General features: G+C 50.5%; 1 protein-coding gene across 1 annotated transcript in view; it reads right to left on the bottom strand.

Annotated features, from left to right (window-relative positions):
* Plxdc1 (plexin domain containing 1) overlaps positions 1 to 15,297 on the bottom strand; it is a 54,669-nt gene that overhangs the window by 4,357 nt on the left and 35,015 nt on the right. Inside the window, exons 8-12 of the mRNA XM_048450851.3 lie at positions 13,718 to 13,813; positions 11,538 to 11,619; positions 7,009 to 7,069; positions 5,096 to 5,228; positions 859 to 894 (exon numbers count right to left, since the gene is read on the bottom strand). Coding sequence (XP_048306808.2) covers positions 859 to 894; positions 5,096 to 5,228; positions 7,009 to 7,069; positions 11,538 to 11,619; positions 13,718 to 13,813 — 408 coding nt within the window. The remainder of the gene's footprint in view (positions 1 to 858; positions 895 to 5,095; positions 5,229 to 7,008; positions 7,070 to 11,537; positions 11,620 to 13,717; positions 13,814 to 15,297) is intronic.

The following is a 15,297-nucleotide window of genomic DNA, read 5'->3' as shown; positions in this document are numbered from 1 at the left end:
GACTGCATCAGGATTCTTCCTCTCCCCATTTGTGTCTGCCGGGCACTGAACCCAGGACAGAAACTATCCGGGCCATGCTAGTGATGCCGTGAAGTGGAAGCGCTGGGGGGACACACCCAGGCTAGCCTCTGCTGACTTGGTGGCTGGCCATTGGTCTTTAGCTTGCTGTGATACTCTGATCTGGGTTGTGGTAGATGAGCGTGTAGCACAAGCTGGGAGAGCCTGGCTGGGCTCCTCCCCTCCCCCCACCCAACCTCTCAAACTTATGGAGGAGAACAATGGTGTCATCTCCACTGGGAGGTATGCCAGACTGCGCTGTGAAAAAGGAGGCTCCCCCGCTGGACTCCCAAGGACACCCCCAGCCTTGAGCTAGGAAGGCATTCCCACACCCATCCTTGTAGGGGTCACAGCGGGGGGGGGCTTTCCATGACCAGAGAACATTCTCTCTGAGGCTGGTGGTAGCCCCCCTCTGGGACCTCTACAGGCAGGCACAACAGCTGCATGCTCTTTGCCTGGGAGGGAACCTGGATGTTGGGGAAACTGCTCGCCCCATATAGCTGAGGCCCACAGGGGAGCATGTCCCCTGTCACAAGTTCCCCTGCCAAGAGGCACCCGATCAGCCACTTCCTCAAATTCTTTTCAGGGCAACAGACACAGGAGACTCCTGGCTGAGACAAGAGTGTCTAGAGTAGACGTGTTCCATCCACCCAGGGGTCTGTGGCGGCAGACCCGTCACCCTCCTGTTCAGCCAGAGGCCCTTGTGGTTTGCTCTTCTCTCTCCCCCACTGCTGTGACTCCTCAGGGTGGACCCCCCCAGCCACTGGTCTAGTGAAGAGGGACAGGCACCTCTGTACTCACCGTCTCCTCCTGCGTAGGGATTCAGCTTGGTGTCATCTTCAAAGAGGACAGAAGAAACAAGGTTAGTGGATCATTCAGACTCTGTCACTCCGGTCTAGATGGAACTTTCAGGAGGTGTCCTTTCCAAAATTTCCGTTTAGACAGGAGAGATGTCCTGCCCAAAACTATAGAGCAGTGTAAGGGACGATTGGGACAAGCCAGCTTTTCCTGTCTGTGTCGTTCATTCAACAAAAATGAGTGTTTACTGTGATCTGGGCACACTGCGGGTCGGGTTAGGGAGACCATAGATAATAGATGGACATGGTCCCCACCCACATGGGGTAGGAAGCAGAGGGGTGATTAAACACACACAATGCCAGGCTATAGCTCAGTCACTGAGCACATGCCAAGTATGGGACATGTGGGAAGCTCTGGATTTAGGCTCTAATACATGTGCATGCACACACACACACACACAAACACATGAACGCACGTATGCATGCATGCACGTGCACACAAACTCAAAATTAAACAAACAAAAAAAACTCCCAAAACTATAAATAAATAAACTTCACATGATGAAGCTGTCTCTGCAGGCCTCACCCAGATCATGGGAATCAACAGAGTTTCCCAGAGGGAGGAAGTGAGTCGTAAGCTGGGAAGTAAGGAAGACAGGACAGCCCAGAATCAAAGAATTTGCCAGCTGTGTATACAGGTGGGTGGAGAGATGAAAGGGGCCAGGCAGCTGGCTGGAATGCTGTATGGAAATCTTGCCTAGCCTTCTAAGGGGCAGCCGGATGCTGTGGAAGGCTTACAGTGGTCCCCCAGTTTGTTTGCAGACTCCTGGGCCTGCAGTAATTTCAGCACCCTCTCTATTGCTCCAGGTGTACACCAGCGGCTTTCTCAGTCTGTTCCGCAGTCAACCTTCTTCCTGGGGTTTTGCCACACGAGGAAAGGGGAGCCAGGAGTTCCATGTCTGAGAGTCCCATAGCACTGCAGGCTGTGGATCTAACCAATTCAACTTGAAACTGTCTTAACCACACCATAGCTTTTCATCCATCTTCCTGCTGGACCTCCAACGTCCAGGCTGCTGGAGACTCTTAGTGGGTACCGTGTTTGCTCACTGGTGTTTGAGGACCTAGTAGTCTCTTAAGTTTCACAGCTGCACACTGCAGCAGCGGGAGCTGCACACTGCAGCGGAAGCTGCTGAAAGCAGCTGGAGAGATGCTCAAGGTCCTTCAGGGCCCCGTCCTTCCCTGGCTGACCTGCCAAGCGCATTGTCACTTCTGCCTCCATGTCCATCACCCCCAAACCTCCCCCGACTGCCCCCTCCACTGTATCACCACAGAAAACCCTGCAGAGCTGACCTGGGAGTCCCATCCTCTGCTGAAAACTTTGATATTTGGTACACTGTGGAGTTTTTAGATTAATTTTGATCTTTATAAACACTGCATTGAACTATTTATCTCGAATATGACTTTTGGGTGTTTAGGAGCTTCCTTTAAACTCTCACCCAAGTCGAATGCCCTGCTCGCCTCTCACTAGTCCAGGTACTGCTGCTTCTCAGGGGACAGTTTGTGTGTTCTCTGTGCTCCACTGTCCTTGATATCCGTTTGTCTGCAGCACTGGGATCCCCAGATGCTTCCACATCTCCACTCTCTGCTCCCCCAGGGTTCTGAAGTATCAAAATGTAGATAATGGAAGAAAACTATAAGAAAAAAATTAAGTTGGGGGCTGGAGAGATGGCTCAACAGTAAAGAGTGCTTGCTGTCCTTCCGGAGGACCAGAGTTAGGCAGCTTACAGTTCCAGAAAACCTGACATCCTCTCCTGACATCCTCTTCTGGCCTCTGTGGGTGCTTCATGCATGTGGTATGCACCATACATGCTGGGAAAACACACACACACACACACACACACACACACAAGCTTTTTTCTGAGATAGGGTTTCTCTGTGTAACGGTCCTGGCTGTCCAGGAACTTTGTAGACCAGGTTGGCCTTGAACTCACAGAGATCCTCCTGCCTCTGCCTCCCAAGTGCTGGGATTGAAGGCGTGAGCCACCAATGTTCAGCTTAAATTTTTTTTTTAAAAAAAATTGTTCTTTATTGGGGGAAGGGGAAATAAGTTGAATGGGTTGAACAGGAAATAAAAATCTGTTGAATATACCTACTTCTATAGATTTTACTTTGAAATCCTATCCTTCAATTATTAAAAGATTATAAAATATAAATATAAAAAGCCGATCCCTTGGGTAACTGGGATGGCTCAGAGGTAGAGGTGCTTGGTGCACAAGTCCAGTGATCTGAGTTTGTTTCCCTGAGCCCATGTGAAGGTGAAAGAAGAGAAGTCCTCTGATCTCCACACATGCACCATGGCATGTGCTCCTGCACATATCATGCACACACACTAATTCCAATCTTTAAGTGTTTACAGGGCTGGAGAGATGGCCCAGTGATCAAGAGCACAGGCTACTCTTGCAGAGACCCGAGTTTGAGTCCCAGCACCTATGTCAGACAGGTCACAACTTCCTGGAACTCTATCCCAAAGGAACCTGATACCTCTGGCCTCCTAGGGCACCCCTGTACACACACACACATAATTAAAAACAATAAAAATAATAATTTTTAAATTAAAAATTAAAGAGTTAATTCCTACAAATTGAAAATAAAGTCACAGATTTATAAATACACTTCCAGGACTTCAATAAAGTTATTTAAATGCAACTTAGAATTGATTTTTTAATTGCAAATTGAAAATAATTGGTTAACAAAAACTGACCAAAGTCTTGGGCATGGTGGTGTATGTCTATAATAACTCTAGCACTTGAGGCTGAGGCTAGATCATTCCAGCCTTGGCAACATAGTGTAGATCTTATCTCAAGAAACAAAACACAGGAAAAACTAAAATAAAAAAAACCTGATCAAAGTAGCCTTAACTATCATTGGACAAATTAGCTCGACTGGGAATATAGACCAATCAATTACTTGAAGAATGTAATGTTAAGTTTGTTTTGTTTGTTTGTTTGTTTGTTTATGTGTATGAGTGTTTTGCCTGTGTGTGTCTGTGTACCATTGCATGTCTGGTTACTATGGAGGTCAGAAGAAGACACTTGATGCCTTGGGAAACTGGAATTGCAGATGGTTGTGAGCCGTGTGTGATTGCTGGGAATCGAACCTAGGTCCTCTGGAGAGCAGCTAATGTTCTTCACCACTGAGCCATCTCTCTGGCCCCAAGAATGGATGTTAGATGACTCCAGTGTTGCTCAGCCCACAGTGCCTACCACAGCCCTCCCTCTCCCACAGACACAGTCAGGCGCTCTGCTGAGACACTGGGAGCCCCTGGCTAACAGACTTTGAGTGCCAGAGTTCACATCGAAGGAGGTATTGCTGGCCACACATCCTACCCTTGCCCCTTTCTTGACTGCAGGCTTGTGCCGTGAAACCACTCCCATCCTCAGGGAAGGTGTCAGGAGGGACTTCAACTTCGGCCATGTGGGCCTGGATTCCTCTCTTCAGAGCTCGCATCATGCTGTTGTCTGTCTGTCCACGGCATCAATAGCTCTTCTAGTAAACTCCACACCCCCAGCCACTATCTCAGCATCTCTTCGAGACCTTTCACCTACAGCCCACGCCCATCCTGGCAGACAAATGGACACGCGTGCCTGTTCCAGTCTGTCCTACAGAGCCACTGACGGTGGCCACGCTGTCCAAGGAAGCCATCTTGCCAGGGCTCTGTGAAGTATGAGGTGGCTCTCCAGTCAATGGAAAGAGGATGCATCAGCTATTAAACTGATAAGCACAGATACCACAGTTGTTCTTAGGCCGCCTGATGGATGGACGGGATTGTCTAGTGAGTTGCTTGGCGTTGTGCAAGGCCCTGGGCTTGATCTCAATACCAGAAGAAGGAAAAAAATGAAGGTTATAGAAAAAAATAAAATCAGACAATTGTCTCTCACCACTGACTCCATGGACAGAGATATTGTTTTATAGTACAAGCAGCCTCACAGGCTCTGCAAGGTTACTATTAAGATGGGTTACTAATACCCATTTCCCCTCTCTGAGGGGATCTCTATCTCATGGTCCACAGTCAGACTTCCAGCAGTCAGAGCTTCTCCTTCTCACCAGCGAAAGCTATGCTGTCTGAGGCTCAGTGCACGGTCAGCGAAAGACCAGAGCAGACCCTGTTCTGTGATACGGTCCCTGTCAGGAACGAGCAGGCTCTTCCGGAGTGTCTCTGTGCCCCAGGACTCGTGTCTTACCTTCCGTGGTGAGGCTGTCGATGAAGAGGGAGGAAGAGGTGGTGCGGTCACCATCGAAGGGGCCGAAGGAGCTGTAGGGGGAGGCAGAGTAGTGGCCCTCATCCTCGAAGTCCTCGCATGTCCTGCCCTCTGCCTGCAAGAGACCCCAGTGCTGCTTCTGGACACAGCCAGTCCCGAATGCATCCAAACCTGACACTTACACTCAGCTACTAGGGAAGTGGAGCAGGGGGTGGGCTGGGAGTGGGAATCGGGGTGGGGGGACTGAGTCCAGGAGTTCAAGGCCAGTCTGGTCATCAGAGTGAGACCCTGTCTCAGAAAATAACAAAGATAGAATCTTCCACTTTACTGCGACTTATCTTACAGGGTAATTTATCTGCCAGCGCTTCAAACCATTCCCCGAGGAGGGCTGAGATGTCAACTTTTTTCTCTGTGTCACAGTCCTGGCTGTCCTGGAACTCACTCTGTAGACCAGGCTGGCCTCAAACTCATGGAGACCCACCTGCCTTTGCCTCCCAAGTGCTGGTGTTAAAGGTGTGTGCCACCACCACTCGGCAAGAGGTCAATCTTAAATAAATAGATAAAATCTTAACAATCCCTGGCTGGGTGCCAACACTCAGAGGCAGCAGCAAGGGGATCTCTGTGAGTTTGGGGGCCTCCTGGTCTAAATGGTGAGTTCCAGCACAGCCAGGACTACATAGACTTTGTCTCAAAAATAGATAGATAGATAGATAGATAGATAGATAGATAGATAGATGATAATATCTTAATAGTCACTAATAGCCAATGTCAGATGTGACTGGTTTCTCCACCCCCATTTATCAATTTAGTGTATGTGTTATCTATTTAGAGTGTGTGACCACCACAGCAAGCACATGGAAGTCAGAGAACAAACCGCAGGAGTCCGTTCTTGCTGTCTATCATGTGGGTTCCAGGGACTGAACTCAGGTTCTGAGCCTTGGCAGCAGGCACCTTTCCTCACTAACCCATTTTGCTGCCCCAATTATTTTTTTCCTAAGATCAGAGAAAGACGAGAACATGGCAGGGAAGCCTGAGGCCTCATGTTTAAACATTGAGTGGTGAAGGTCAGGCCAACTCTTTAAACTTCTCTGTGCCTCAGTTTCTCCTCTCGTCAGTGAGGGCCTTGGTCCCCAGGTTTTGGGGTCATGTTAAGTAAGAGCAAGTACGGAGCAGAGAAGGGTGCCTGGCTTACAAGAAGGCATAGAGCCCAGGGAGCCGTGCGAGTTCGAAGCTGGCCTAGATTACAAAGGGAGTGGGAGGGGGATGGTGCCTGGGTGATATCGCCTCTTTGTGCCCACGTGAGATTTTTCTATAGCCTAGAGCAGTGGGTCTCAACCCGTGGGCCGCGTCCCCTTAACAAACCTCTATCTCCAAAAATATTTACAATTCATTAACAGTGGTAAAATTACAGCTATGAAGAGCAACGAAATAATTTGATGGCTGGGGTCACCACAGCACGAGGAACTGTATTGAAGGGTCGCAGCACGAGGAAGGTTGAACCACTGGTCTAGAAGGGACCTGGAACCTGGATGGGAATCCAAGTAGGAGGTTCCTAGAACAACCCCCCTCACTCCCAGAATGACTGCCTCCCTCAAACTCAGAAGGGATAGAGTGACCGTGACCCCCCAGAAGAGTCGGTTGTGGCCAAGGCGAGACCCAACACCCCATCCTCTGCGGTGAGACTGCCTGCTCAAGGCCACACCACTAGCACAACTAGACTCAAGGGAAAACCCTCCCAAGTGGCTCAGAGCAGGACAGAAAACCTATCTGGGACAAAGGGGAGGGTGAGGCCGTCACAAACCAAAGCCAGCTTGAGAGGCCTTATCAGGGGCAGAGTGCTCTGGCAGCCTCCCTTCTCCCAGCGGGGACTATAGCGGATCACACACGCGTCTCACCTCCTGGGCACAGCCGTAGGCCAACCACTCCTGGCGGTAGCGGTCAAAGCCGCTGGAGCATCTATAGGGGAGGCAAATATGGAGATGTGAGGGGTTCGGAAGGGAATCCCTCCCTTCTCGCTTACCCCTCTACTCATTAACAGTCCTGCAACGGTTCAACTCCAGGCTGGCTGGTTAGGCTCCAGAAGGCCACTGCACAGGTGCCCTGGGCAGGAGATGATGATGAAATTTGCATGTCCTATACTTCTTTTCATTATGAGATTCTTATATGAGATTTTCATTATGAGATTACGATATTTTTCATTATGAGATTTTCCTCTCATAGATTTGTCCTCTACTTCTTCCTTCTGCCCCAGCTCCCCAGATCAAGGCTTTCTCTGCCCAGCAGTGTCTCTGTGTGTGCAGGACCCTGGACGCTCTCAGGGTCCTTTTGATTCTGTACTGAGAACCTGGGATGTCCATGCCTGTGCTTTCTGTTGGGGAAAGCCTTATCCAGTCAGGTCTCTCCATCCCTGCTGAGGCAGCAGAGGCTGGCGGGAGGGTGGCATCAGTTCATGTAATGTAGCCAACTCCCTCTGTGTAATCACAAGACAGCAATAAGAACGGTGTCAGAGACTGACAGGGGTCTCCGGAGAGGACAGGAGACACCAGGGATTTTCCTAGGGAGAGGGTGGGGCACACGCATGAACCCGAGCTCCTTCTTCGCAGCTTCCTGCTTAAATTTCCATCCTTCGTTATTGGTGCCAGAAGAAGCCACTAAGCCTAACATGACCCAAGCATATCACCATGGAAGAATAACATCCTAAACCACGAGCACAGAGAAAGAATTCTCAGCGAGTTAATTCAGTCCCAGCAGCTGCCATGTGCCCACACCCCAGTGAGATCAAGGCGATGTTTCCAGAGGGCCATCCAGTGAGGCCTCCAGAGGCTAAGCTGGCCCAGCCACCTTCCTCTCAGTTTTTAGGGGATGGAGGATAAAAAGCAGTCTGGAGCTGAAACTCAGGCTTCTTTGGTGATGCTGGCAGATTCTTTTAAGACTAAGTTGAGCCCGGTGGTGGCGGTGGTGCACACCTTTAACCCCAGCTCTCTGGAGGCAGAGGCAGCCTGGTCTACAGAGTGAGTTGCAGGACAGCCAGGGCTACACAGAGAAACCCAGTCTCAGAAAACAAACAACAACAACAATAACAGTAAAAAAAAATCCCCCAAACACAAGACTGAATCATCATGCTGGTTGTGGTAGTGTATGCCAAAGAAGCAGCTTAAGGCCAGCCTGGTCTACATAGCAAGTTCCAGACAAGAGGACCCAGGTTCCATCCCCAGTCTGTGCCTCCAGTTCCAGGGGATCCCATGCCCTCTTCTGGTCTCCAAGGGCTCCAGGAATGAACATGGTACACAGACGTACATTCAGGGAAAACACCCACATTCACAAACAAAACAAAATGAAAACAACAAAAATCAAAAACTACCCCAACCCTGAGTCTTCCGTTTAGGTTTAACGGCACACGTTAAGTCTCAGACTAGCCAACGCTGCCTCAGAGAAGAATGTGAGAACGGGCCGTTTACTGAGTGTTTCTTGAATATCTAGTGCGGTCTGCCACTGCACCAGACTCATCTCAAGGGGCCCTCACAATAACACGGTAAGGTGAGAATTGTGGCCATCATCTCCTGGACAATTCCAGGGCTAAGGCCACCCACAGACTCCACTGTGAGTCAAGGGGACAAGTGGGGTCAGTGTAGAATTAAAGGAAACTACCTGCCGTGGTCCATGAAGCTGTTCTTTACAGGGCATGGGGGCAGGGAGGCCCTGAGTGGCTAAAGAGGCAGAGTGAGTGGGAGAGAGGGGACAAGAGGCCCACTGGTGTCCCCAGTGCACTGGCCCTGCCCTCTGGCTTTTCAGGGAACTGGGATCAACTCTCATTTGGAACTGAAGCTCCAGAGAGCTGGCTGCTGGAAGTTTTTGGTGGAGGGAGTCCAGCGCCGTGGGTGTCTGACTGGGATGGGTGGTTTCAACTCCCTTGTACCCTCTGCTGAGGCATTCCTGTTTGTCACAGAGGTAGAGCCCACCCCTGAAGCCCCTACATTTCTCAGCATCTTCACATTCGTGGGGGGGGGGGGCTCCAGCTCCTATTCCACCGTCTTGCCGCTAGGTTTGGATGTGGCCGCTCACTGGGGGTGGTGAAGGGAGGGTTTGCTTTGTCTGACCCATTTTCTTATGGCTCAGCACGAGCTGGATACTGAGTCATGCCTGGCAGCAGCCCCCAGATCCCAGGGATCATGTGAGGTCAACTCAAGCATCACCCCAAGGCTCAGAAAATGCTGCTTGGCTTTGAAAATGCACGAGATGAAGAACTCAAAAATCGGGCTCCTGGGATCTTGTTCCCTGGGGATCACTACACAACTGAAGGGGACCTTGAACTCCTACTGGTCCTGCCCCATCCTCTCAAGTGCTGGGATTATAGGCAGGTGCCACCAGGCCCAGATAGCTTTGTTTTAAAGATGTATTTTATTTTTATTTTGCGTATATGGGTGTTTTGCTTATGTGTCTGTCTGTGTACCACATGTGTGTAGAGCTGCAGAGATTGGAGGAGGGCACCAGATCCCTGGAATTGGAATTGCAGACAGTTGTAAGCTATTGAACGCTGAGATTTGAACGCTGGGTCCCTCTGGAAGAGCAGCCAGTGCTCTTAACAGCTGAGTCATCTCTCCAGCCCTGGGCTGGCTTTTTTAGTTTTGTTTTGGTTTTGTTTTGAAACAGGACCTTAATATGTAGCCTTGGCTGTCCTGGAACTCACTATGTAGATCAGGATGACTTTAAATATCATAGATACCTGCCTGCCTCTGCTTTCTTCTTTTTTTCTTTTTCTTTTCCTTCCTTCCTTTTTTTTTTTTTTTTTTTTTTTTTTTTTTTTTTTTTTTTTTTTTTTTTGAGACTGGGTTTCACTGTATAACAGCCCTAGCTGTCCTGGAACGAGCTCCATAGACCAGGCTGGCCCCAAATTCAGAGATCTGCCTGCCTCTGCCTCCCGATGCTGGGATTAAAGGCGTTCACCACCACCACCTGATCCTGCCTCTGCTTTCTAAGTGCTGGTATGAAAAGCCTACCCCACCACATCCAGCCTGGTTGCTCTTTTTTTACCAAGTCTTCTAGGTGGTTCTCACAGTTCACAGGAAGTAAAGCTTTGCTCCCAGAAGACAGTTAGGGGGTCTATGCCACCCACTTCTGCTGGGGCTCCGCGCCTCTCCTGCTGCTAAGGGCTCTGGAGGCATTTGGTAAAGTGCTGTCTAACACCACATGAGCTGCGGTGACAGTGTGCGCCCTTCCTGAGTCACACGCTCTGAACCATTTCATAGAGTAAAGAATTAAGGGAAAGGGAAGGACACACCAGGGAGGCCGAGGTCCCTGGGCATCCCATCCCAGCTGTTTTCTGGTGGGTGACTTGGTGTCCCCTGTGACAGGCTGGCAGTCTATAGGATCAAGAGCTTCTATTTCTGCCCTGGGGTGCTGCAGAGGAGCAAAGGAAATGCTGACCACTGCACAACAGCTGCTTAGAGACTTGGAGACTATAATTTTGCAATTTTCAAGATGGCCTTGAAGGCTCTTGGAATTTGTGGGGCTTCCCACTCTCCGGAGAGTCAGCGTCCCCAAAGGACTCCTTTCCCCATCTCCTGCCACTTATTTATCCTGGCTAGAAGAACTGAGGTCGGATTACAAGCCTAATCGGTAAGGGGAGGATTCCAGAACAAGGACTGGAAGATGCGTTGGGTTTAGGAACTGCATCTCATCCAGCATGTCCTGAGCTTCCGATACCTGCAGCAGCCCTGCTCCTGGTTTTCAGGAAATCTGTTGCAGCCCAAGAGGACAGTGGCGAGGGGTTGGGTGGGGGGATGAAGCTCACCCAGCAGTGACGAGCTTTGCGTCATAGCCTGCCACATGCTTATACATGAGGCTAGGATGTAGGCCTGAGCCTGGCGGTGATGGCACACACCTTTAATCCCAGCACTCGGGAGGCAGAGACAAGTGGACCTCTGTGAGTTCGAGGCCAGCCTGGTTTACAGAGTGAGTTCCAGGACAGCCAGGGCTACACAGAGAAACCTTGTCTCAAAAAAAAGCAAAAAGCAAAACCAAACAAACAACAACCACAACAAAAATTCAGACCTGGGGTCTCCCTGGAAATCTTGACACAAGGGGCCAGTGATTCTGGAGTGACCATAGCTAAGGCCTACCCTCTCTGAAGCCCTGGTCCAGAACGAGCTGGCTTTCCTGGGAGATCTACGGTCTCTGGAGTCTCCAGATGATCCTCCTGAAGCCTGGCTACCCCAGGCTTTACTGTGCCACAAATCCACCTGGATTAGGTACAAGCCTTGAGAGAAACTTACTTGTGACATTCTTGCCCTAAAAGACTCAGAGCAGCACTGGACAGAAACTCTAATGCCAGCAGACAGTGGGCAGTGTGGCCTGAGGCTGTCAGTGGGCCCTGGCTACCGCTCACAACCCCACCCTCACCTCCATGTGTAACCTGGACACAAACCTCTGTAAGACATGGCACCAGCTGCAGTTGAAGGTCAGGTTTGAGGACATGCAGGTATCACACCTCCGATGCTGCAGGCAGGCTGCAAGAGAGGAAGGCAGCCGTCAGCGTGACATCACCGCTTCTCCCGAATTCTGGGTCCTTCCTGAACTGCAGCGTCTCTGACTTGGGTGACCTTGGAAGGTCATTAATGCCTCTCTTGCTTTTGTTGTTATGATTTGAGACAGTGTCTTCCTATGTAGCCCTGGCTGTCCTGGAGTTTGCTAGGCAGACCAGCCTGCCCTTAAACTCACAGAAATCCTCCTGCCTCTGCCTCCTGAATGTGCTTGAATTATTGGAGAGCCACTCCTCTTTCCCTTTATTTCTTCTCTCCAATCCTCTGGTTATTGGTCCCTGGGATGGTTGGTCTTCATTATCTACTTGACTGGGTTGTGAATCCCCTAGAATCTGAGGGTATCTGTGAGGACCCCACCCAGAGAGGCACAACCAAGGACAAAGTTCCACCCTGAATGTGGGTAGAACAGTTGATGAGTTGAAGTCCAGCGGGTTGGGGACCCAGGCACCCCGACTGCTGAACCTATATGAGTTGCTCTTACCACACCAGTCTCCATTATGATGGACTGTACCCTCCAACTATGAGCCAAAGCATGCCCTTCCTTTCTTTCTAAATAATTTATTTTTTTTATTCAATGTATGGTTGCTGGGTTTTCTGTAACTGGGGTTGCAGACAGTTGTGAGCCATCATGTGGGTGCTGGGAACTGAACTTGGGTCCTCTGGAAGAGGAGTCAGTGTTCTTAACCACTGAGCCATTGCTCCAGCCCCTTCCCTTCCTTTCTTAAGTTTTGTCTGGTATTTTGTCACATCAGCAAGAACAATAACCAATACAGGACACCCATATGTCCTGGGAGTCAGGAATATATGGAAACCTTGGGCAGGAGTTTTCCTTACTCTGTTTCACAGGGGAACTGAGGCTTGGCGTCTCGCAGTTAAGAACAGCAGGTCTGGGTTTGAATCAGGGCCTGGCTGAGCCTGGAGTCAGAATGTGCAGTCTGGAGGTTCCACTGCAGATGCCCCTGTCCGGCTCCCAGCCTCCCTCCAGTCTCAGAGACGCATTCCCAGGCTGGCTCAGTACTGCTGGGGAAGCTGAGCTTGGAAATTCTTGCTCCTGATTTCTAGGACTTGAGGTTTGATTTCCCCCAAAGACAGAGTCTCCCTATACAGCCCAAGACATCCCTGACCTCTATGTCCTCCTGCCTTAACGTCTCAAAGAGAATCACAAGCCTGCATCACCATGAGCCCAAGGTCTGCTCTTACAGTGGTCTTTGGGAAACCCCTGTTTCCCAGGCCTTTGGGCTTCTAGCCTCAGTGGAGGGTGACTGTGACCTGGGCTGTGTCCTCCTCCTCTGATCGCCCTGGGAGAAGACACCTGCCTGAGATCGGGCTGAGATGGGGCCTGGGACTAACGACAAAACTTTCTTTTTCTTTCTCTGCTATCTATTCCCAGAACCTCCAGGGAAGAGAAAAGTGTGGGAGTGGGGTGGGGGTCGGGTGGGGCAGAGGAGGTTGTAGGAGACACATGGAATGTCACAGAAGGCTGGCGAACGGCTACAGCCTCGGTTGTCAGCAGGAAGACTCGCAAGACAAGAGAAGGAACAAAATCCTCTGGGAAAATAGGATTCTGGACCTGGTGCAGTAGCACATGCCCGTAGTCCCAGTTCTTGAGAGGCAGAGGCAGGAGGATCACCACAAAGGAGAAACCAGCCTTGGCTACATAGCAAGTTCCATCTCAACCAAGGCTGCCCAATGAGATAGCCTCCAGGGACATTTCCTCTAGGGGCAAGATGGTGAGCAACCAAAGACTAGATCTATTTCTGGATCCCTGTCCAAGCAGGCTCAGCTCTCTGGGCCTTCAGGTATGTATCCCTAGCAATAGATAGCATTGATTAGACATAAACCACACCCCAGGCCTGGGCGAGCTGGTTTATGTCAAGGTTGCCATTTCTGTACTCAACTTGGCCCGTGTGGCTCCAGCCCTGATTACAGCTTTGCATGACTGTAAAATTAGGTCCAGAGAAGCTAGGTGACTGTGTCCCCAGGGATCAGAGATAGGGTCTGAAATCAGGAGCCGGCATTTTTTAGTCAAAAGCGTGTTCCAGAACAGCAGGCTGCCCCTCCTCACTTGGCAATGGGGTGAACTCCACGGCCGATGTGTTGGTTATCCTGCTGGAGTCCAGTTCAACGCGGTGGTATTCGAAAATGGTCCGTCTCCGAGACTCTAGAAAAGGAGTAGAGTTTGTCGTTCATATCAGGAGCATGTCATAGTCAGAGGTCCCCCAAGCCTGTGCCCAGGACCCCTATTGGAGTTAGTATGCAGTCAGCGAGGAGGAAGTGAACCTGCAGGCTGGGACAAGGGTACCGAAGCTGCAGGGAGGGGCTGACCTTGGGAGGAGAGCCTTCTGAGGAAGGCAGGCTGAACCTGGAGGGAATCAGTACCTAGGACATCCTCCTCATGCTTGGGTGACATTCACAGCCGCTGCTTATAAGCCCACAGTTTCCTCTATTCTCTCTTTGTGTCTAGCGCACTCTAGCAGACCCAGTTGAAGGACTGTTTCCTCGGGGCAGAGCTCCTGGGCGGTTCTGTTCCACTCAGGCCCAGTGCCTCCCCCACACTGCCTTATTAACTTTAAATTGGACAAGTGACGTCCTAGCTGTGAACTTGACCCTGGGGAATGCTCCATAAACATTCGCAGACAGCTAGGCTGCCCCGTCTGACCACGCCCCAGCTCTCCCACCCTGGTAGAGGCTTAGGCAAGGTTCAGGACCATGGAGAAAGAGAAGCCTTTGCCAGGAGGTGGGCTGTATAGGAAAAGGAAGTGAGATTGGCCACCTTGCCCAGGTGACCTAGATGAGGGACTTAGGTTCATCGAGAAATGAGACGAGTTAAACTCTACCAATGGGATTGTTTTGAGGCGTTGGGGTTTTGTTTGTTTTAGTTGTTTTGTGGTTTTTCTTGAGATAGGGTCTCACTAGGTAGCTTTGACTGGTGGACTGAAACTCAATCTGTAGACCAGACTGACCTTGAACTCACAAAGATTCCTCTGCCTCAGTATCCAGAGAACTGGGATTAAAGGTGTGCGCCCCCGCTAGTCCTGGCTTGTTTTGAGATTTGCAGAAGACAAATTTGTGAGCTTCTCTTTCCTCTCAGTCCTGACTCATCTGTTTTGTTTTCAGCTGAGATTCTGAGGCCAGTTCAGCCTCCTCAGACCCTTCAAACTCCGCTCTAACCAATGTTTATAAACTTGAACGTGGAGAGGAAGGATGCCCCACTTGTTCCCTTCTCCCTTCCCTCCCCTCTGTTCCCCCATCCTCCGCCCCCACTCCCTGTTCCCCTATGTCATATTTCATGTCAGAGAACCTCGGCCGACTTCAGCGGTGTCCTCCCACTTTGGAAGTCGCTGTCCTGACCCTTGACTAGCAATCTGAACACCCTTCCTGCCTTTGCCCTCCAAGCCTCTGCCATCCCTACTGCTGCCTGGCACCCTGTTACCCCCCCCCCCGAAAGCAAGGCAACAGGGAACACTGCTACCCATGTTCAGGTGGCAGAGGGTCTTGGGGTTCAGGCAAACACTCTCTCAGGGAAATTCAGAGAAAGTTGATCTCAGATCTTCCTCCCCACCTCACTTACTCCAAGATCACACATCCTACTGACTCTCTGGGGCTGCTGGGGACCTTGACCTTCCTTTCCTGCCAGGGAAGATG

The sequence above is a fragment of the Myodes glareolus genome, chromosome 9 (assembly GCF_982192425.1).
Source record: "Myodes glareolus chromosome 9, mMyoGla1.1, whole genome shotgun sequence".
Lineage (NCBI taxonomy): Eukaryota > Metazoa > Chordata > Mammalia > Rodentia > Cricetidae > Myodes > Myodes glareolus.
Note: the sequence above shows the minus strand (reverse complement) of the source record. Positions and strands in the feature narration are given on the sequence as shown.